Below are 20006 nucleotides of genomic sequence, written 5' to 3' on the forward strand. Positions count from 1 at the left end.
GCCACGAAGTTCCGGGACGGCTCAGGAAGCGACAGCTCTCTCTGCAGAAGATGCAGGTGACCGCAAGCACCGCCGGTCTTCGCATCCAGTTCGTTTTATCCCAAGGCTGACCCCTTTGCGGCTTCATCGCTGACCTGGCAGGATTTGAATACTGTAGCCTCCCCATTTCCTCCTTGTTTTCTCCAGCAGACGGCAGCAGAAAGATGGGAGAAGTCACGGAAAGCTAGGGATTTTGATATGGTTGTAGCAGGTGAGTCTCCTATCGGCACAGTCTTATTCCTAAATGTGGCCTGAATGACTGACGGGCGCATGCATCCATGGGGTCGACCTATATTTATTAGGCACATACTATGTGCAAACTGCCGAGGATACACACCCAAACCAGCAATATACCCGACCATTCGGATTTCCCACACGTGAGCTTTCAAGACACCAGAGTTTTGCCCAGGATTCTGAGGCTACGTCAGCTCGTCCTTCCACTTAATATCGACCACCAGACATTTAAATAAACACTTCTGTGAACTTACTTTAGTATTGGGGTGGGGTGAGGGGAGATCCTTTCAATTTGCCCTTTGCCAGATTTTCCTACAGCACATAGCTACCTGATTTTTACTATATATTTAGAAAATATACAAGTGCTAGAGTAGGGAATACAATTTCAGCAGTATCAGTAAAAGACTGTTTGCTGGTTTCCTAGTAACTATCCTAGGCTAAGAATGAACTTAATCAAATTTTCTTTAGCTGATCTACACATAGGATCTACAAAAGCTTGTCCACTTGGTTCTGAAAGGGAAAGACTACCGACTACCTTTTGATAATTAGCTTGTAGTGGGGAATGCATGGCCTTTGGGTCCAGACACAATAGTTTCAAATCCTAGTCCTGTGACTGACTAATTTAGTGATCTTGGTCAGATTGCTTAATCTCTGAAGGATTAGGTAAAAGGGAAATAACACCCTTTTTATAAAATTGTTTTGAGAAGTAAATTATAATGATCAGGGTAGGAAATCCAGAAAGAGGCCTAGGAACATATGGAAATTTAGTATGTGATGAACGTGATATCTCAAATCTGGGGAATATATGGGCTGTTGCAAAAATGGTGCTGATACAAATATGGAAAGAGAGAAAGTTGGATCCATTCCATGTAAGAAGTTGGGCTCCTTTGCAGTCTTCACAAAGGCCTCTGAAGACTCTATGGGAAGCTCTGAAGCTGGATGGCCCTTTAGAGTTGTCATTGTTGGGGTGAAGGGGCTGGATCTTTATTCTACACAATAACCAAATCTATCAGAAGTCTAAATGCAAATGCTGAAAACATAAAAATAGTACAAGATGGATGGAAGGCATAAATGAATTTATTTATTAAGAGTAAACTCTCCTGATTATGACTCAAAATCTAGAAGCAAAAGATTGATAAATTTGCATAAAAAATTTTTCTATGGAAAATACAAAGGATGTAAGAAAATGATTAGGAAAACTTTTCAATATAATCCACAAAGGATCCATAGTGTAGTATATGCATGGCTCCTATTTGGAGAAAAAACAAATAATATAATTGGGCAAAAAATGTGAACAGGCAGTTAACAGAAAAAGAACTAGCCTGTAAGCAGCTGGAAGTTTTTAGGCCAAATGTTCATTTGAAATCTAAGCTACTCAGCCTTCAGTTCAAATGTTCTGAGCTCCTGTAAAATATAAGACGATTTTCTTGAAGAAACAGTAAAGAAATGAATGTTTTCCTTCACCGTTTCTCTTCAGTAGAAACAACAAACAAAAGACCTCTCTGTCTTCACTCTGATCTATGTAAACATTTATGTAATTTCTGGGTAAGCTTTGCCCTTCTCTGCCGGTTTCTTTTGATATCTGGCCCACCGCTATCCCTACCCCTTTTTAAAAAGTCGTCAGTTTTGGATCTTAAATTCCAGAATCGAGAAAGTTTCCAAGTTCCTTCCACTCCTCCCGGAGCTGGCACTTGTGTGGTTTCAGGAAACGCTCCTTTTTGGTAACAGTGATTACAAAACACAGGACAAAGATCCAAAGATCTCCAACAGACTAGAAAGTTAAGCTGTCCGTTATAATTACGATTTTCAGTAGTTTTCAGAATGCATCCTAATATTTCTGGAAAATTCTTCCCCATTTAAAAGTCGAAGATAAGATTAGGATGGGCCAATTACCAATGCACACACTTGATATTTAAAGTTCATTTTTAAAATTGTAAAATATAGTCCACACTACAGAAAATGTACACAATAAAAAAAACCGCACACCACGTTGAGAACACAGCAACGGTAATCCTTTGGATTTTAACCGTCCCCATTCCTGTTCCCCTCTCACTCTCCCACCTCGCAATTTTGACCTGCGCGCAGAGCCGAGAACGTGGCTCTTGGGGCGGTGCTAAGGCCCTCCGAGTGCGTCGTCGCCATGGTAACCGCGGAAGCCCGCTGTCCCGGTAGCGCTGAAGGCTCGGTCCCCGCACCGAGGACAAGGTGGGTGTGGGGTAAATGGGCGTCTCGCAGCCCTGCTGCTCGGGCGGGAGCTGGAAAGCGGGGTTGGAGGGGGGGGGGTTGCCTGTGCCCGGAGCTTGGCGTAGCGGGTCTCGCCTCGCGGGCATCCTCGGTGGTTCCGGGAGGTCCCCGCGGGATTCAGGCCGAAAGGCGAGCTCTGGAGCCCCTCCGCCGGACCTTTTGGGTCGTGCCGGGGCGCTGCCACTCTGTACCAACTTCCCCAGGCCTCCCCTTTGTTTAACCCTGGGGGCCAGGTCCGCCCTTGGGTGCCCTCTCCCAGAGCTGAGGCTTACAATTCTCAAGAGACTACATTTTAAAAACTGCAATTGGTGTAAAAGGCCCTGACAATCTATCTCTCCGCTACAGCCTCGCGCTGCCTTGACTGCCTCCTCACCCCTTCTTTCTGCTGCTCCTGTCAGCCCTTTGTCCTTTTCGCTTCCTTTGAAGACGCCTGCTCTTCAATACTGAAGGGTCGCTTGTTCTGGAGAGCCTTTCTGGGACCTGCCAAGTCTGAGCCTACTTGAGATGTCCGTTCTCTCCTCTCAGGGCACCCCTTGCTGCTCCCCGTTATACCCCTTGTGGCCCTCTGTCATCGCTGGTGAACTGCGGCTTTCGCCCTAGGCTGCGAAGGCCAGTGGGGTAGGGACCGTGGCCTCTGTCATTTTCTATTATTATATGAGCAGCCTCAAAAGAGTTCACGTGAACTTTATAGATCAAAGGAAGACTTCATAGACTTCTTTTCCTACACTAATTCGGTCAGGCGGAGCAGGTGCTATTCCCATTTGACAAATGAGGAGAGTGAGTTCAGCAAAGTCACCTAATTAGTTAATATCCGAATCACGTGCCTTCCGACCCACAGCCCATAGGCCGTCCGCCTTCATGGCCCAGCCCCCTCTCCTCTCACGTTCTCTATGAACTTTTGGTTAAATGGAGTGGGGTGGCAATTTTGATTCACGTTAAAACTTTTATGGGCAAAGGAAATCTAATTTATTTTTGTCTATGACAGATCTCGTTTCTTCCATGAGCCCTCAATTATTTTGATGATTAGGGAGAAAAAATAATGGAAATGTTCCATTGCTTTTAGCTCAGGCTGTGGCTGATGCTTAATTTCTCTCATACACAAATGTTTCGGTCCTCAGGTAACCTCCTCTGATCCTCTCCTTGAGATGGTTTCCTGAGGTTCTCAGAGTGTGGTCTGAGGAATCCCTGGGGACCCCTAACACATTTCCCCGGAATCCACCAGTCACATGATCCTCACATTCTCCGACGAAGAGTGCCTTTGCGCTAATTGTCTCACGTTAGGGTGGTTTCCCAGGGGCTGCACCATGTGATATCCCAGCATCCCGTGTCATCACAGCGGATGCAGGAGCAGATAGGAGGGTCCATCTGGCTTCCAAGAAGCCAGACATTAAAGAGATTTGCAAAAATGTAAAATAGTGACACTCATCAGTATTTTTTGTAAAACATAGTTATGTTACATAAGCTATATTTTTATGCTAACATGTCATTGTTTTAAGATGAATTAATTATTTTAAAGATTTCTCAGATTTAGCTTCTAATATGATAGATATCGATAGATATGACCCACATAAACAAAAAGTTATTTAAGACTGTAAAGAGCTCTCAGATCAAAGAATTTGAGAACTGCTGTTCTAATTGTGTTAGTTCTGTGCTGATTTGGAAATTAAGCCCCACTTAAGGATATACCAAGGGTAGCTTTGCGTATTCTGGCCTGAATCATATTTCCAGATTTGGTCTGGTTTATCTCCAAATCTCTGAATTAACCTGGGATGACACTGATCTCTAGATGCAGAATCCCTGTCTGTAATCAAGGTTTGGTGTGGTAGAGTTGAAAGTTATTTACTCAAGACTCTACATGGTAAAACTGTGTATTAAAAAGAAAAAGAAGAAATAATAGCATTGACATATTTTCTTTTGCTTTATTGATGTTTTTGTGGGAGGATTGATGAGAGTTTAATGATGATGATAGGTCCTGCTTACCAAGTGCTTGCCATGTACTTGGTCCAGGTATTTTCTAGAGAGGAATCAAGAAAAGTTTTAGGAAGAAGGTAGGTTACTAGCTTGGCCTAAGTAGGATTTGGCTAGTAGAAATGGGGGGGGGGAACTATTTTAGGCCTAGTAGCAGGCGTGTGTGTGTGTGTGTGTGTTGGGAGGGTAGAGAATTCATTCGGTAAAATGAATCAAATGTAACAGTCTCAAAGATAAAATTTAGACCAAATCTTATGGTGGAGTCATAGTTGGTTGGCTAACTTAATTAGCATTCCTAATCACATATACCTTGCTTACTTATAGAGGCAGGAAGAAACTAGCTTTTTCTTTTTTTTTCTTTCCCGTTTTGCATCTCTTAAATATAGAGGAACAACGATCTGGCCTGTGAGATATAATTGGAAGTTTGTTGGGACTTGATAAGAAAGATTTTGATTTGCTTTCCCCTTAGAGGGGGTGGACGCCACTGGTGTCCTCTTGGGATTCCCCTATCTTTCTATCATGAATATAGACACGATGCCAGGAATTACGACAGCCATCTTGTCACCACGAGGCAATGCCATGATGATGAAAGTCTTACACACTATGATCGAATACAGAAATAGAAAGAGCTTGGATTTATATTTTTGAGCTGCTAAATCATCTTCACCTTTAAATTTCTTCTTGTGTGAGAAACTAATCTACTTTAAAAAGGCAGTCTTACGGTTTTTCTATTCTTTGCCATCAAAGGATTCCTAACTTCAACACCTTACAAGTATTGTACACATTTTGTGAAGGCTGAGATTAATGTAGGGCTATCGTAAAAAGATATGTTTATTCTAACTAGATATCCCTTCCTTCTCAATGACCAAATCTTGCCCATTCTTTATGTCCCAGCTTAAATGCCGTATTCTTTACTAAATATATGATTCCCTTTATTCCATTTTCCACACCTTTCTACCCCACCCCTGGGAACATTATCCTGAATCGTGTTCAATCTGGCTTTTCTTCTATTTCTTTACAAAATAGTGTTACTGTATTCATTGTATTCCTAAAAAGTCTATTTTAATTGTAATGGCTTTGAACTTCACAAAAATATACCTTGATATATATAATCTGTTGGGTGTATGTTTTTAGTTAATATTATATTGCCAAGATTCATTCATGTTGTTGTGTGCCTTGGTTATTTATTGCTGTTTACCACACTACGCCGAAACTCGGTAGCCTAAAATAGCACATGCTCGGCATCTCATAGTTTCTCTGGGTCAGGAATCAGGGTACATAGTTCAGCTGGATCTTCACCTTCAGGGTCTCTCATGAGGCTACAGTCAAGGTGTTGTGTGGCGTCAAGGTTCAACTGGGGTGGATCCACTTCCAAGTTCACGCAGAAGTTGCTGGTGAATTTAAGTTCCTCGCGTGCGGCTGGACTGACGGCCTCGGTTCCTCACGGGCGGGTGGCCAGAGCTTGCCCCGTTTCTTGAAAGGCGGCCGTCTCCATCACAGCGCCTGAGAAGAGCCAGGGAGAGAATACCAATAAGACAGAAGTCACAGTCTGTTGTAAGCGGACTGTGGAAGTGACACTCCATCACATTAGAAGAAAGCCACCATGTCTAGCCTTCATGAGGAGAGGAGGACACAAAAGTGTGGGTACCAGCGTGCAGGCGGAGGGGCTTGGGAGCCATGTCAGAGCTGCCACGCGCATGGTAGACCACTGTAATTTACTCGCTTTAACGGCCACATGCTATCTTGTGTACATATGCCATCGTTTATGCCCCTGTTGGTGGGAATCATGTTTCTTTCCCCACCCGGGCTTTTGCCCTATGAATAGCGATGCTGCTACGAGCATTCTCACACATGTGAGGGGGCCATGCCCCTCCCCTCTGAACCATTCCCAAGTTAACCTGTGTTATGCCAGGGTGAGCGCCATTCAGACTTTCTTGATTAAGTCTATCTGGAATGAATCTTGTCCCTTCTAAATTTCCATGGCACTCCATCACTTATACTTAACCATTTGCCACCTTTTATTGCACTTATTTTATACATGTCGCCTTTTCTCCTTTTCTTTCTTGAAAAAATACATTGTTGAGGGCAGGAAATAAATTTGATTCTTCTTTGTGATTTATATGATGCCTACCCAGCACTTAGTTTACAGTATTAGTAAGTGTTCAGTAAGCATTACTGAGCGACTGAGTTCTGTCTAAACATCAGCGCCTACTTTCTTAAGGTCTTGATAATCTGGCTGCAGTGATCCAACTGTGTTGTTTTATTTCTCCCCAGTATGGACCAGGTGAGAGGCAGGTGAGTCTCTAACATTCTCTTTCAATCTTTTCCCAATGAATCTTGCCCATATTGCTGTCTTTTCCTCTTTCTATTGAATTTATTATTTCTATCACATAGTGAGTATTTTAATATATATTCAGGCAGCGTATTGACTGTATTCACTGACGGTAGGTACACAATAAGCTTTTTTAATTGAATGGATGAAGTATTTTACTTTATAATTATTTTCAACCAGTTAAGAATTCTCATCCCACCTATATTGTCAGTGGACTGACCGAATAAAGAAATAAATTTTGATTTGTCCGAGTAGATTTGTATTACTTTTTTTTTTTTTTTTTGGTCTCAGGTAATCTGGGAGTTAATGGAGTCAGAGGGGCCCCCAGACTCAGAGAGTTCAGAAAAATCAGCATTTTTATCACAGCAAGGAGATGAAGTGGAAGAAGGAGAAGAGGAGGAGGAGGAGGAGGAGGAAGAGGAGGAGGAGCCAGAGGAAGGAGGCCCCGTGAACCCCCTCTTACAGCCAGTGCTCACAGGGGATGTGGAAGGCCTGCAGGGGGTTTTTGAGGACCCCGAGAACCCTCATCACCACCAGGCCATGCAGCTCCTCTTGGAAGAAGACATCGTGGGGAGAAATTTGTTGTACGCAGCTTGCATGGCTGGGCAAAGCGATGTGATTAGGGCTTTGGCAAAATACGGGGTGAATCTGAATGAAAAAACGGCCAGAGGTATTTTGTCTGTTTTCTCTCATCCGTATCACTTATGACTGCCTAGAGGTGTAGCTATTATCTTTGACGTTGGATACATTGGATGCACCTGGTTTATACTTTCCATATATTATGTATGTCCACATACATGAGAATGTGTGTGTGTGTGTGTGTGTGTGTATGCGTTGATATGATACAGCATAGTAGCTAAGAACACAGATTTTGCTATTTGCTGTGTGACTTGGGCAAGTTACCTAACCGCTTTGTGTCTCTGTTTCTTCACCTGCAAAATGGGGCTGCTAATTATATTTTCCTCAGAGGGTGTCATGAGGATTAAATAAGATACATATAAGTATCTCACAGTCCTTGGCACACCGTAAGCTGGCAAAGAGTAAATGCTCAATTGCGCCCTTGCAAGGTGAGTCTTGAAGAGCGCAGCCTGCGTCTTGAGACCTGGCTGTCTCCCTCCTGTGCGCCAGGTTATACGCTCCTGCACTGCGCTGCTGCCTGGGGACGCCTGGAAACCTTGAAAGCGCTGGTGGAACTGGACGTTGATATAGAAGCTCTGAACTTCCGGGAAGAGAGCGCGCGAGACGTTGCTGCTCGGTACTCCCAGGCCGAGTGCGTGGAGTTCCTGGACTGGGCAGGTAAGGACACACGCACAGCTATCAGCACACCGAGTGACTCCTCCGTCCACTTTTCTGGGTGTGTGTCGTGCGTCCATCAAAGGTCAAAAAACCATGTGCTCTTTTGAGTTTTACTAATATTTTGCATGTGCCATTTCTAAAGCCCTGTGGAATATGGCTTAGAGATTTCAGGAAGACATACTGTTGTAACTATGCTTGCACACGACATTGGTCGAAAAATGGGTGCCTGCGACGTTCACGACATTCTTTTTGCGTGGTGGTTTGCAGTTGTGTTTTTAGCAGCCATTTATTTAATGCTCGCTGAGCGTTGCTGTAGGTGCCATTGACTGTTCCTGCCCTGTGGGCGTGTGTTAGGTGGGGGATGATGCACTGTAGGCACATCTGCTGTTACGTAACAGCATCAGAAAGACTACAATGAAGGGTTAAAATCAGCAGAGCAGGTCGTACATGCTGTGAAGTGGACAGAGGGCGTGAAGTCAGAGCGTGTGGAGCTGAGCGGCCTTCAAGGATGGGTGGGTTTTGAAAGGACTATAGAAGGGGAAGGGTGTGAGCTAAATCTTTGAGGTGGGAGTGAAAGCGGCAAGTTGCGGCACAGTGACAAGATTGTCTCCCCGAAGGGCAAGTCATAGTTTGCCCATGTAAGCACATGGGCTCTTACATCAGATTGCTTGAGTTTACATCTGGGTGTCCCCGCGTGAAACCTACGTGACCTTGGGAAAGTCACTTAAATTCTTTATACCTCAGTTTCATTTTCCAGAAAATGGGGCCAACGATAGATTGTCCCTCTTGGGGATTGTTGTGAGAATTAAATGAGATGATATAAAGCACTTAGCACAGTGTGTGGCATGTGAAAAATGCTGCTGCTACCGTTACAGCCAGATGATTCCCTTCAGTACGAAGCACAGGTTTTCGCTTCGTTTCTGTAGCCACAGGGAGCCAGTGGAAATTTTTAGGTAGAAGAGAAAGAGGATAACAGTGATATTAAGGAAGATTCATCTGGTAGCAATAATGACCTTGCTTACCAGTAAAATTAGAAGGGCCTGGGCAATTAATAGAAGGAAATTGAGGGAAGGAAGCACCTCGAGAAGAAAAAGATGTTAGATTTGGTGGATGGTTTTGTAGGTAATTTTCCTCTTGTACTACGTGTTTTCTAGAAGCATTTCTGTCAGTGCTTTCAATTTTATTATTCTGTAAGTGAAAAGAAAACAAATGACAAAGAATTTAATTGATCCCCACATAAGTCATTATTCGTATTATAGGTGAAATTCACATTGTATAATTTAAAACCCATTTTTGCTTAAGAAACAATCCAGGGACAAATTTTGCTGTAACTTTTCTGAACAGAAACAGTTTGGGGCCTATGGGCCCGGAGGTTCATGGGTTTCCTCTCTCCAGTGTCCTGTTTTAGTTTGGGTCCTTACAGTCTTAGGGAAATTAAACCTAACACGTCCTGGTGATGAAGATCAAATAAAATGATAATCCTATCAACTAGGATTATCACACTGTTTCCAGATCAGTGTTGAAATTGTGAGGACTGGAACTTCGAGTGCATGTAGCTCTGGGGCGTTAGCAATGCACACGACTCGACGTAAACTTCAACGTGCGTTTCATTCAGACACCCAAGTGCCCAAGGGAGGGAAGTGTGTAAACTGCTTCCCTCCCTGCTGTAGCGATGAGGGTAGGGGGCACCTGGGGAGGTGTAAGGGGCTGAGGGGACTCCCTGCCCTGGAGTCCTCTCTGTGCTGCTGAAAATGCCACTGTTCGAGACACATTTCTTTGGGTTTTTGAGGTTTGGACACTTTTTAAGTGTTCAAGAGTCTCCCATTAAAAGAAAAATATATCATTGTCCTCTGAGCAGGAATTAGTTGAGAGTTCAGAACTCGGAAGGGGTGGAACAGACTTGTGGCAATGGAGCAGGGTTGTGCCGCGGAAAGGTGGAAGGAAGGAAGGAGGGGGATCTGGGAACTGGAACCGTAAATAAACTTTTAATGATTCGCAATAACCTAAGAGAGGTGCTATTCTTTTCTGTTACCTGGAAAGACTGTAGAGTTATTATTTCTGTTTCAAGGATTGTTTAAAAATTTTTTTTTGTAACATTATGCTGTAGATCTGGCATATATTTCTGAGATTTTTCATGTTTTTAATCAAATCTTCTGACCTAGTCTTGGATCAGTCTCCCAGTGTTTGTTGGATAATGTGGTAATCATGCTTTTAAAAAATGGAGGTGGCTGTACAACAAAACTTAGAAATTAAAAAAAAATGTTGATAATTCATCATTTATCATACTAAAAATGGAAAAATTGTTTTTAAAAATCAATCTATTCCTTAATACATCTGTACTATTTTAGCAAAGGGCATCTGAGATGGGAAATTAAGTCTTCTTGTGGCCATAAAATTTGCTCAGGAAAGTAAGAAAAATCACAAATGTTATTTAAATAAGAGATTTATTAAAACACTAAAGATCTATTCTATGGATCGGTTAATGATTAGTGATGTAATACATTAAAAAGACTGAAATACTTAAATCTGAAGTAGTGATAGTGTACAGCCTTTTTCCCAGTACTTTGGTAAGTTGGGGTGTCTTTTTTTTTAATTCTCACCTGAGGATATGGTTATTAATTGGAGAGAGAGAGGTAGGGGAAGTGGGGGAGAGAGAGGGAGAGAGAGAGGAGTATCCATGTGAGAGAGAAACATCGATTGGCTGCCCCGCTCTGTACTCTGAGAGGGACTCAAACCCACAGTCTAGGTACGTGCCCTGACTGGGGATCGAACCCATAACCTTTTGGTGTACAGGATGACACTCCAACCAACTCAGCTACCTGGCCAGGGCAAGTGTGGATGTCTTTTTAGCTGAATAGAAATAACTTTTCAACCCAGACTTCATTGGAAATTTTCAGTAAGGACTGTAGCAAAAAAAATTACAAAGGCTCTCAAAGAACCATCTTTAACCTTATATGAGTTCTCTCAATAGACTTCCTGTGTAGCCTCCACACTGGCTTGCGCTACGTTCATAGGTGGATGTCTGTGGCGTCCTCTCGCTCCTTGTCTGTTCTTCCTCTGTAGTTTTCGGTGCCTGAGTTTCTTCGCTGTAGGATGGCGAGATGTCTGATTCAGGTACGCGGTCATCATTGATGTTGTGGCCAAGAGTTTGCAGAGTAACCGGTCGACGTCGCTGATGGACTGGCTTTCAAGTTCATTACCAGCTGTATCTAAGGAGGCTTGTTTTTTCAGCTGAAGGGGGGAAAAACAAATGATATTATAGGTTTTTTTTTTCCCTTACTGTAGTTCAAATAAACTTTCTGGATATCTGTACTTAAGCTTCAAACACCACCCGTTATTTACTTATACAAGAGAAAGGTGACTACAGAAAACAAGTACAAGGGCAGAAGGAACGCCCTTGGGGACGCCCCTGTGAAGGACTGTAACAGTCCTTATCACCATCGACAAACATTTAAAAAGTGCTTTTTTTCATAGCTAGAGCGTTCATCTAGGAGAAATTATTTGAATATTAGTTAAATATACCCCTTTATTAAACAGCCTCAAGGTATGATCAATAAAACCAAGGTCATTTGAGAACACCCTGATTATTGTAAAGGTCAGTGAGCTTTTAAGATTGCCTCAAAACATGGCGGTGTTGGCAAAGTGGAAAATTAGTTTAATAGTGCCATTCCCCAGAAAATTATCCTAATATTAGACATTAGTTTACTGTTCCTTTAGAAAATACCTGCCAATCTTTATATACTTAGCCTTCTTGGATAGATCTGGAAGGAATCTAACAGATAGCTTGTTCTGGATCCTTCATTTTATGCGTGAAGCAGCCGAGAAAGATCCAATGACTTACCTCCCAGCCCAGACAGAAAACTTCACTTGCTGTGCATTCCGCTCACTGTAGTTCACTACGTTCTTGATGTGTTTTGTAACTTGAAATAGAATGGTTGGGCTAGATTGTCTTACGGACCTTCCGAGTCAGTACTCATTTACTGAGCACCTAGTGTGTGCAAGACACTGCGCTAAGATGTTGGGCGTGAATGGCAGAGGCCTGGTGTGGTTACAAAGAGGAATAAGACGTAGTACTTTCCCCCAAAGAAGCTGGTAGCCTTATATTTTAAATTCTGATATTCTACAACTATTACTATTTGTATCACTAACTTACCTTTCTCTTGTGTTTCTTCCATTTCATCCACAGGTAATGCACAGATAGAGCAGCCAGAATTAAAAAGACAGCTTGTCCTAAAATATACATGAGATATAAAAAACCCTGAAATATGTCCATATTAGCAAAATTGCAACATAGTTTGTTTATAGGGTAAGGTAGACAGCGAGATGGAGGAGGCTTAGCTTTCAGATAATGCATTTCTTCTGGAAAAATCTCCCATCCAACCTTGGCCCAGATAGTCCCATCACAAATGCAGAAACATTCCTTTAATAAACAGATAACCAACAGAGGAAAAATTGGGGGTAGTTCTTGGAGGGACATCTTTCTGTCTCAATTGGGACAAAAGAAATCTATAGCCAAAAATACAGAGTACAGAGACAGAGTAGAAACGCCCCGAGTGTTAGTTAATACGTGCTCTAAATGTAGACTTCCTAGCTGGCAAAATATATACACTGCTGATCATTGTTACATCTTCAGTCACAGTGATTCAGGGATAGTCAGTGACATCACAACCACAGTGGAACTAAAAGGTGTCACCCAGTCTGTCACCTTGGGTTTCTCAGGGAAACTTTTTCTTGCTTTTTATCAGAATTACTTGAGCTTCTTCAATTTTATGAAAAATGAAGACCTTGCTAATATCTTGCTAGCTGATAAATTCAAACTGTGATCATATTAATGAAATTTCATGGAAACAGTTTGCCTATATCCCTTCCAACTCTTCTGGAGTATGGCTGTTTTACATCTACTTTAAAAATAATCTGAAGCTCTACCATTTCACACAACCTTGCAGTCTGCTTCTGGTTGTTTTTTTTTTCCACTCTGAAATATCCTTCCTTTCAAATAGTTAAGCAAAAAAAGCACTGTCCCTTTGAACCTCTGTCCCTTTGGTGGCATGTGGTACTCTTAGGTAGTGGGGGAGGGGTGAGGAATTTGGCGAGGTAGGTGAAAAAAAGATGAGATGCTGAGGGGGCATGGTCTGCTGTAAAACGGTGAGTCAGAGACCCCAGCTTTAAGGATCTTACAATCTAGAGGTAGAAGCAAAAAAATAATAGAAATTCCAAGTTACTGGAGACTAAAATGAGAGCTAAAGCAAATTATAGTCAGGCAACGGTGGATAGAGCAACGAGTGTCATTTGGAGGAATTAGGTGTTCTGCAGAAGTGTGTTAAGTAATCTTCAAAGCATGTGTAGAATTTTGGTAGGTGGCCAAGGCATCTTAGGTTGAAGGAACATAATCAGAGAAATGCTGTGTAAACGTTCATACAACAGATATTTATCAAGCACCTCATGTGTACTGAATGCTGTTCCAGGAACTCAGAGCGCAGGTGCAGCTGGGCACACAGCAACACATGTTCTTGGAGCTTCCTTTCTAGTGGGGAGACCATAGAGAACAGCATCTAAATGTGTATGTCTACAGAGGGCCATGGAGGAAAAATAAAGGAGCACGGTCAGGGGATCCGCAGCGGCCGGCAAGCGGAGCAATGAGTGGGTGTGTGTGTCGTTTTATTGGAGGCACCGGGAGAGGATGCTCTGATGAGGCGGCGCTTGAGCAGACCCCCACGGGACTGAGGGAGTGAGCCACGTTGACACCTGGGGTGGAGGGAGGATGACACGAATGATGGACAGACTCTCCGGGTGAACACTGGAGGGCAGAAAGCTGGACGGTTAGCTGTGGCTGGCCAGAGCCTGGCGGGCCTGTGTTTTCTTCAGTGGCCAACAGGGAGTCATATTTAGGCTTCTGAGGGGAGGCCTGGCGTCGTAAACGCATCGAGTGCTTTACTGTGCACCGGGCGCTGGGCCGGGATACTTGTGTGCACTCTACTACATTGTGCTTTGTCCTTATGACAACCCCATGCGGGCTGTCCCGTGTCACTTACGTTGTGTGGATGGGGACACCGACATTGCAGGGGTTAAGGAACTGCTGTGGTCTGAGTGTCTGTGTCTCTAGAATTTCACATGTTCAAGTCCTCATACCCAGCACGATGGTGTTAAGAAGCGGGGTCCTCGGGAGGTAATGAGGACACATGGGTGGAGCCCTCATGAACGGGATTAGTGTTCTTTTAAAAGGAAAAGGACTCAGATTTGGGCACCTGGAAGTGGGATGCAGCTATAACAAATACATGAAAATGTGGACGTAGCTTAGGGACTGGTAAGCGGTAGGTGGAAGAATTTTGAGGTGCACGATGGAAAAAGGCTTGGGGAGACCGCTGGTGGGAAACGCGGACGGTGAGGGTGCTGCGCAATCCTAGGAGCACAGTGAGCGCCGCCGAGCGCTGTGCTGGTTCGGTGCCGTCGTCCCTGAAGTGCAGGGGGAGCAGCCACAGGCAGAATCTCCGCCCAGCCACTCGAAAGCTCTGGGGATGTCACAGCGCGTTACCAACGGCCGAGCGCATTTTTTGATCTTTGTCTTATTTTTGTACATTTTACTTCCAGATGCAAGGCTGGCTCTGAAAAAATATATTACAAAGGTCTCTGCAACTGTTACAGACTCAGAGAAGGGACCAGGGAGACTCCTTAAAGAAGACAAGGTACTACGTTGTGATCGTTGCTTGTTCTGAAGCCTTCTGAGGCTTTTGCCTTGAATCTTTAATTTCTGCACTAATACTCTGGAGGTAGGAAGAGGTCCTTACTGCTCTCTTCTCCTTCCGTTTTCCCTTTCTCCCTCTCTTTCTTAACAAACTGCTCATAGTAGATGGACAAATAAAAATGAGTGAAATAATAAAGTATCTCACCCAACAACATGAATGAATCTTAGGAATGTAGTATTCAGCAAAAAAAAAAAAAAAAAAAAAAAAAAATTTACCAAAGGCTACGTAGATTTTTATAAAGCTTAAAAGCAAGAAAAATCAAACTATATCATTTAGGGATGCCTACATACGAGGTAAAACTATTTTGAAAAGGAAAGGAAAGTCTAAGCACAGGTTGCGATTGCCCCGCGGAGGTGGGCCGGGGCGGCATTGGGGAGGGGCAGAGAGGTGGCTTCAGGGCGCGGGAGGCGTCCTGTCTGGGTCTTTTGTTGATTAGAAGGGCCCACCGATACTCATTACTGTGCTTCGAAACTTAGATATACATCCTTTCAGTGTCTATGTTTATATGTGTTACGTATTTTTAAGGTATCAACTTTTACATAATGATAAAAAGACACAGGTAGAAAGATAGCTAGTGTAAAGCCACCTCGCCACACCTAGTATATGTTAAGTACTGCATGTGGACAAATGTATTACTTTGGATTGTACACGCACACAAAAGATACACTCAAGGTATCAGGAATGTGTTTTGGTTTTAAATCATTTCCTGAATTTCTCTGCAGGATGTTCTGTGAATTTTCTCATGACTTTCTGATGAAAAAAACATTTTCCTTGCGGCTTGTAAAACGCTTTACAAAATCACTCATGAAACAAACAAAATGTAGGCAAAATTAAACTCGCAATCTAGAGCCATGCGGTAGCAGCCACCGCCTCAGGCGCCACCTGTGTCTGACGGGGGCTGTGCCGGCCGGCGCAGGTGCCGAACGGCGCCCCAGGAGGCCCTGTCGGCCGGTGCCGGTTCCGAGATTCTGCGGTTGTGTGTCTCAGGCAGTGAGCGGAGGGCGCGCTCTCTGTCTCTGCCTCTAGAACGCCGTCCTCAGCGCGTGCCGTGCGAAACACGAGTGGCTGGAGGCCCATCCGGAGGCTCCCGTCAGTGAGCTCGTCGAGCAGAGACAGCAGTTGGAAGATATCGTGACTCCCATCTTCACGAAAATGGCCACCCCACGTGAGTTTTGGATACAAAGTGCTTTCAGTGTCAGAAAAGAGGAATGTCAGGTTCGGTGTTGTTACTTCTGAGACACTCTGATTTTTCACAGGCTTCCGTAAGTAGTCACAAGCACAGGCCTGTGATGTAGCTCCCTAGTTTTCGTAGTAGTTTTACTATTAGTGACTGAAAATAATAGCTGACTTATTTCTGTAGAGAATATCTAATCCTAATTGTAGTGTTATTACCTTCATTAATCATTTAATTTTACATAATTTACGCTGCCTTTGGTTTTGACCAGTGGTTTTTAACTAGGAAGGCACGTTCTCCTAGTAGATAGAGTGGCAGAGTTTGAAAAGCAATTTCGGAATTATAACTCCAAATAGGCATTGAAACGCCTATTGCAGTCACATGGCCCCGTGAATGGGGAAGGTACACTGTCGGATCTCGGTGGCAGGTGTACCTAAGATTTTTAAAAATAGCCGCATTAAGATGTAATTCTCATATCATAAAATGCACCATTTAACAATGTATCATATGGTGGTTTTCAGTAAGTTTGCAGAGTTGAAGAATCATCACCACTCTCCGATTTTAGACCATCGTACCACCCCCAAAAGAAGCCCCGTACCCTTCACAGTGACGCCCCATCCCCCGCCCCCGCCTCAGCCTCTGGCAACCACTGATCTGCTCTCTCTCTCTACGGATTTGCCTGCCCCGGACACGCCATAAGTAGACTTATACAACATACGGCATTTAGTGCCTGGCTTCTTTCACTTACTCTAGTGTTTTCAAGGTTCATCCATGTTGTAATAGGTATCAATATCCCTTTTTATGGATGGCTACTGGTCTGTTGTATGGATTCAAATTTACTCATTCATGAGCTGATGGACGTTTGAGTTTCCACTCTTTTGACTATTACAAATAAGGCTGCCATGAACTTTTGTGAACAAATTTTTGTGACCACATGCTTTCATTTGTCTGGGGTATGTGCGTAGGAGTGGAATTGCTGGGTCATGTCTTTTTTTGAGGACCTGTCAAAAGTGTTTCCCGTCATCCATTCCCACAAATGGTAAAAAATGAGCGTTCCAGGTTCTCCACATCATTATCAACAGTCATGACTGTCTATAAAAAAAAGTTTAGCCAACCTAGTGGGTGTGAGGTGGTACCTTAAGGTAGTTTCGATTTGCATTTCCTTATCTACTAACGATGTTAAGCATCTTTTTATGTGTTAACTGGCCATTTGTATGTTTTCTTTGGAGAAATGTTTCTTTAAATCCTTTGCCCATTTTTAAATTGGACCGTCTTTTTATTGTTGGGCTGTAAGAGTTCTTTATGTTTTGAGTTCAAGTCCCTTATCAGATATATGAGTTGCAAATATTTTCTCTCATTCTGTGGATTATCTTTTCACTTTATTAATTGTGTCCCTTGAAGCACAAAAGGCTCCAGGTTTGGTGAAGTCCAATTTACCTATTTTCTCCTTTTGTCGCTTGTGCTTTCTGTATCATATCTGAGAAACATTGCCAAGTCCAAGGTCTCCAAGGTTTGTTTTTATGGGTTTATTTGGTTAGAATTTTGTATTTTAGTTCTTACACTTCTATGCTCCATTTTGAGTTATTTTTGTGTGTGTGACCTGAAGTAGGGGTTCAACTTTATTTCTTTGAATGTGGAGATCCAGGACCTGAGATTGTTAGGTTTCTGCACAGGGGGCTGTGGTTTCTTAAGGTTAAGACACTAAGCTAGTCTAGGCAGCATGGCAGACGAGCCCTAGCCCGGCATCTGCGCCTAACCTCTACAGAGCCGCCACGCAGCACTCTCCTAGGCCTCCTGAAGGGGGAAATGGACCCTTCATACCGTCCTTGGCTTGGGGGCGCCCACCACCCAGTGTGTGAGTAAACCTGCAGACTGAGAGTGGCATGTGCTCAGAGAGGTTCAGCCGTGGGAATAGGGGAGGGCTCAGGGTCCACGTGGCTGATGGCGGTTGAGTCTGTGTGAAGGAACAGTAGGAAGTAAGGTTAGAAAGTTAAGGTGATCATTTCATTCAAAGAACTGCGTTGTAAAGCCCAAGACAATTTGGGCTTTATTTTCAGGGCAGTGGTTGTCATTAAGACTTGGGCGCAGGAGATAAGAGAGAGTAAGCAGGGAGGGTAACCTGGCTTTCTCTGTAAAACGGACCGGAGGGAGGACAGCCGTGGGGAGTGAGATGGGGAAGACCCGAGTTGTCGGTGACGCAGCCTGATTCCCGCCTTCGCCTCCCCCTCCCCCGCCCTTCAGCCTGGCCCAGCAGCCCTCCTCCCCCCTCACTCAGAGGAAGAATTGCCCCTCTCCAAGTCCCCGGTGTCCCCTCCACGCACCCCGGTGTCTTGCGCCTTCATACTGTGGAAGTGTTAGATCTTGATGCAACCTCTGAAACGTCCCCTTCATTTTACAGTGAGGAAAGTGCCGACAAGACAGGGTAAGCGGTTTATTAAAAAGTTCCACTAGTCCGTGGCAGAATTCGGAACAATAATGCTCATTGTATGGGAAATGTGACCTCACAGCTTTAAGTATTTTTACGAAGTGTGTGGGGACGGGGGGAACACTTGAATTGACATACCAACACCAGGGTTTAATTAATGACAGGTTCAGGCTGGGACATACTGAGGTATTTCATGTCTATTGTTTTAAAAACTGGCTTCAATTTACGACAGTGTGGATAGACCTTGAGAATATCATGCCAAGTGAAGTAAGTCAGATGGAAAAAGTCAAGGACCATGTGATTTCACTAACATGTGGGATATAAAACCGAGAGCAACCAATGAAGGAACAGGACAAACCAACAAGGACTCAGAGACAGACAGCAGGATGGTGGTCCCCAGCAGGAAGTGGGGCGGGGGGAGAAGGGAGAGGGTGAAGGGGATCGAATAGATGGTAACAAAAGGAGACTTGACTTTGGGTGGTGAACACACAATGCCATATACAGGTGACATATTATGGAACTGTACACTGAAAACGTCTACAATTTTATTAACTAATGTCACCCCAATAAATTTAACAAAAGTTTAAAAACTGGCTTAAGTTTTGTTTTGTACTGCAAGGTAATTAAATGTAATTTGAAACATCTGCTTCCTTTCAGGTCAAGTGAGAAGTGCCAAATCTGTAGTCTAAGTCATGGCCAGAAAAGAAGTCAAGAGCATGCCTTCCACTGAACATGTATTTTATAAAAAGCCACATTTTCTTAGAGTATTTGTAAAGGCAAAGCTATTCATGACAATTGAGGTTGAGAAAGTAGCCGTGGGGTTTTCTCCAAGCGAGTAAGTGTGAAAGGGAGTCGGCCCTGCCGGTCCTGCCCTCTGGCCTTCGTCTGCCCCGCCTGTAGCCGCCCCTTCCAGAGAGCATGTGGCTGGGAGGCACAAAACCACGTGGAAACTTCAAAAGCTGGTTAGAGAATCTACTAATTTTATGTACAACAGAGGCAGGAAATTTCCATTCAATTGAAGAATTCTATAAAAAAAAAAAAAAAGACAGTGGCTGCATCCAGGGGGAAAATTCGTCCCCTCCTCAAGGGAAGCTGCGGGGTGACACTCGGGAGCAGGGAGTATGAAGGACAGTGTGGGTCAGGGTCCTCCGTTCACACAGCTGTTATGTTTTATGCCCAAATTAAAATTTACTTGTAAGGTGGGATATAGTCCCTTAGTTAGTAAACCTCTTATTTGTCTTAAGTCTCTTCCTGCCTTTAAATTAGTAAACAGAAACTTGTTTAGTTTCATATTCAGGTGTCCTCTGTTCTGTAGGTTTGGCAACGCCGGTATTAGAATTGGCCTCCAGGTTGGTTTTCCTTCCATTTTATGTTTTTTAGGTTTTAAATCTCATGGTTGGTTTCATATTAGTGCTTTGGAATAGCCCCCCTACCCCCCACCCCCAGTTTATCTAAAAGCTCCTGATGTACTACTCTGTGGCTTTCTGGAAAGGTTTGATGGAAAGAAAATATTTTTTAAAAACCTATTTACTGTTTTTCTTATGGCTTCCT

General features: G+C 43.6%; 2 protein-coding genes across 3 annotated transcripts; one reads left to right on the plus strand and one right to left on the minus strand.

The window, feature by feature from the left end:
• The first annotated feature begins 56 nt into the window (after positions 1-56).
• ANKRD45 (ankyrin repeat domain 45) lies at positions 57-19560 on the plus strand. 2 transcript variants are annotated; one of them, XM_054587752.1, is made up of 6 exons: positions 57-250; positions 7109-7487; positions 7946-8113; positions 14702-14796; positions 15883-16021; positions 19113-19560. In XM_054587752.1, the coding sequence occupies exons 2-6, from the start codon at positions 7124-7126 to the stop codon at positions 19142-19144; spliced, it is 798 nt and encodes a 265-aa protein (XP_054443727.1). In that variant the 5' UTR covers positions 57-250; positions 7109-7123; the 3' UTR covers positions 19145-19560. The 2 variants fall into 2 exon arrangements, with proteins under 2 accessions (XP_054443727.1, XP_054443728.1); XM_054587753.1 differs by lacking the exon at positions 19113-19560 and adding an exon at positions 16552-16795.
• On the minus strand, positions 11078-12590 carry TEX50 (testis expressed 50). Its single transcript, XM_054587508.1, has 2 exons — positions 12267-12590; positions 11078-11344 (listed from the first exon to the last, which is right to left on the minus strand). The coding sequence occupies exons 1-2, from the start codon at positions 12588-12590 to the stop codon at positions 11078-11080; spliced, it is 591 nt and encodes a 196-aa protein (XP_054443483.1).
• Positions 19561-20006: the final 446 nt, after the last annotated feature.

Source organism: Pteronotus mesoamericanus, unplaced genomic scaffold (assembly GCF_021234165.1).
Source record: "Pteronotus mesoamericanus isolate MK-2021 breed Mesoamerican mustached bat unplaced genomic scaffold, CSHL_Meso_final scaffold_1186, whole genome shotgun sequence".
NCBI lineage: Eukaryota > Metazoa > Chordata > Mammalia > Chiroptera > Mormoopidae > Pteronotus > Pteronotus mesoamericanus.

What these genes read in the sequence shown, in the direction of transcription:
- ANKRD45 (XM_054587752.1), top strand. Translation starts at nt 7,124, where the DNA reads ATGGAGTCAGAGGGGCCCCCAGACTCAGAGAGTTCAGAAAAATCAGCA. An exon ending in GAATGAAAAAACGGCCAGAG is followed by an intron (nt 7,488 to 7,945) that starts GTATTTTGTCTG and finishes CCTGTGCGCCAG; the next exon opens with GTTATACGCTCCTGCACTGC. An exon ending in GGAGTTCCTGGACTGGGCAG is followed by an intron (nt 8,114 to 14,701) that starts GTAAGGACACAC and finishes TTTTACTTCCAG; the next exon opens with ATGCAAGGCTGGCTCTGAAA.
- TEX50 (XM_054587508.1), bottom strand. Translation starts at nt 12,590, where the DNA reads ATGTCCCTCCAAGAACTACCCCCAATTTTTCCTCTGTTGGTTATCTGT. An exon ending in GGAAGAAACACAAGAGAAAG is followed by an intron (nt 11,345 to 12,266) that starts GTAAGTTAGTGA and finishes TCCCCCCTTCAG; the next exon opens with CTGAAAAAACAAGCCTCCTT.